General features: G+C 35.7%; 1 protein-coding gene across 1 annotated transcript; it reads right to left on the reverse strand.

Annotated features, from left to right (window-relative positions):
* Positions 1-257: 257 nt before the first annotated feature.
* On the reverse strand, positions 258-2,711 carry TAAR2 (trace amine associated receptor 2). Its single transcript, XM_071580780.1, is given in 4 exon segments — positions 258-619; positions 621-684; positions 687-1,481; positions 2,636-2,711. Coding segments are annotated over 4 exon segments (1,194 nt in total). The 3' UTR covers positions 258-360.

The following is a 2,711-nucleotide window of genomic DNA, read 5'->3' on the forward strand; positions in this document are numbered from 1 at the left end:
GGGTTTAATAATGGTGAACTCTAAGAAAGATAAGCTGCATGCAGACAAAATTAGGTGAAATACTGAGTTTTTGGGCTGTATGCAAATAATTTCTGAAATTTAAAAAACCTAAATCAATGCATTAAGAGATTATGGAAAGACTTATACTTCTGAAACACTATCAAGGCATTAAGAGTGAAAACAAGTGATAAATAAATATCATATAAAATCGGTCTGATTTATTAGAGAAATACTTCAAAATTCTACAGAATGGACTTATACAATTCATATTGTACATTTTAAGCTTTTACCAAACTATGAATACCCAGTAAGCCACTGTTTCTTCTTAATTTCTAGAGATATTGTCACTAGTAGAATCTGTTACTGTGACTGATCCTCAGATAAAAGCTTTATTGTACAAAAATGTGGGTTAAATATTTTGTCTTTTAGGATGTATTTGAATGTTTTCTGAAACCATGGATAGAAAAATCCATATATTAATGGATTACAGAAAGAATTTAAATACCCAAGCTGGTTTACAGAATCAAACACAGGTAAAGGAACAGAGAAATTTAAAAATGGATCAATTAAGATTGCAAAAAACCAAGGAAACCAACATATTAAGAAACCCAGCACAACTGCTCAAAGTCTTAGCAGCTTTCCTATCTTTATTCTTAGAAAGATCATGTTTCTGATCATTTTTGAGTGTCTGTGTGCCTGGCTCAGCTCCCATGTGTGTCTTTGGGAAACTGTAAAAATTTTAACATCAATTCCTATCATAATGCAGGCAGGAACAAATAAACCAACTGTAAATAAAAAAGTCCCCCACAGTTTGTTGAACACAATAGGGCACAAGCTCAAGCACTTAACTAACATTTCATAGTCCTCAATTCCAAAAGCATAAACTTCTGAGAAAACCAACCCAAAAGCAAAAGCAGCAAGCACTGACCAGCACACTGCCTCGATTTGTTTTGTGGCTGCCACAGTCATGGTGCTGCTGTAATGCAGGGGGTGGCAGAGTGCATAAAACCCATCCACAGCAATGCAAGAAAGATGGAAAATGAAAGATAAACAGAGCTTCAAGTCAAAACTGTAATGAGCTTTGCAGAATGTAATCCCAAACCCCCAGCATTTCTCTACAGACCTCACCATGCTGTGGGGCATAATGGCAAAGCCCAGAAGGAAATCTGTGCCGGCCATGGATAAGATGAGGAAATTGGTTGGAGAATGAAGCTGCTTGAAATATGAGTTGGAAATGACTATGGGCAGATTCCCCAAGATGGTGAGAATGAAAACTGCTGTTATGAATAGATACAGTACCTCTTGTACTCCTGCTGACCTAAAGCTCTCAGGACATGATCTATTTCTAAACCCAGAGCAATCAGTCAAGTTCCTTGAGTTATTCAGAGAAAGTATAATCAATCCTTTATTAGACTTTTCTTTTGGAGATGCAGTTCTATCAGCAGATTTAATTTTCACAAGTTTCCAAAAGATTCCAATACCTAACATGAGAACACAAGATAAAGTAAGTCAAGACCATGAACTCAATTACTAAGTGAAATGAAATATTTCAGTGGTGAATAGGGACTAAGGACAACCAATTATTCTTCTGAAGTGTTACATGAAATCTATTAACTGAAAGCTATTATAAAATTAATTACAAATAATATTTAAATCAAAGAAGTTGAAAGTAAGCTTAATTACCTCTTAAAGTAACTAAATTATATGATAATATACATATTATTTAGTATCTGGAGCATTTTTTAAAATATTGGTCTTGTATTTTATATAAATCATAACATTAGTAAGTTTAAATTGATTGAAGAAAAACATGCATAGACAAAGAAACCCCTCAAGTCACTTCAGTCTGTAAATATTCTATATCATTTATATGTCTCTTTAATCTTAGCATATTGATATTTTTTCTATAGGAGAATTGTTGTCCACAAAACATGAGCTACAGGGACTATGGCAGGATACTGGCAGCAGTTCAGGACTCTGAAATTTGCTGTCAGTTTTTTAAAAAGGATGAGAGGAAGGGAATGTTGCAAATGGTGCTCACTGGTGGCAAAATGAACAGACAGAAGTTTACTGGTGATAAAGAAACTTTCATCATGCTGGAGTAATTGCTTTGCACAAGTTTTCAGGGAAGTTAAGACATATGAAATCACCTGGGGGCAATAATTTGTTTTGCAAAAAGTAGTCACCTAGGAAGTGTTTAATAACGTCACTAATTAAATGTGTTGATAAGGAATTTAACAATACCCTTTGCACATCATTTGCATTATGATACTTTTGATCACAGTAAGATTCTGCTTCACTGGACCTAACTCATAATCTGTTTGGAGAGCTGTAGCATGCAAACAAGTCAAAAATATGTTTCTCCATTGTTTTCTGCCTCTCAGTACATTCTGCTAACATCGCTATGTCAGCTTTCGTGGAAAAGTTTTCTCAAGGAAATATTTCCTGCCAGAAGATCCTGCCTTTGTGATCAGTTTCCCACATCTGGACTTGACTACGTGCCAAAAAACATGTGTAGAAGTTGGAGAAGCATTATAAAAACCTGAAGGTGAATTCAGAAGTTAGAGGAACAAGAGACGAGAAACTAGGAAACCTTGCTTGGTTTTCTCTGATCTCTCCTCTCAGCTCGTCTTACCTTCCTTCCAACACCACCAGCCGTCATCTGCCTCGAGAGAGAGAGACTGCTTGTCAGCCTGGAGAGAGAGCATCAT

The sequence above is a fragment of the Pithys albifrons genome, chromosome 2, assembly GCF_047495875.1.
Source record: "Pithys albifrons albifrons isolate INPA30051 chromosome 2, PitAlb_v1, whole genome shotgun sequence".
NCBI lineage: Eukaryota > Metazoa > Chordata > Aves > Passeriformes > Thamnophilidae > Pithys > Pithys albifrons.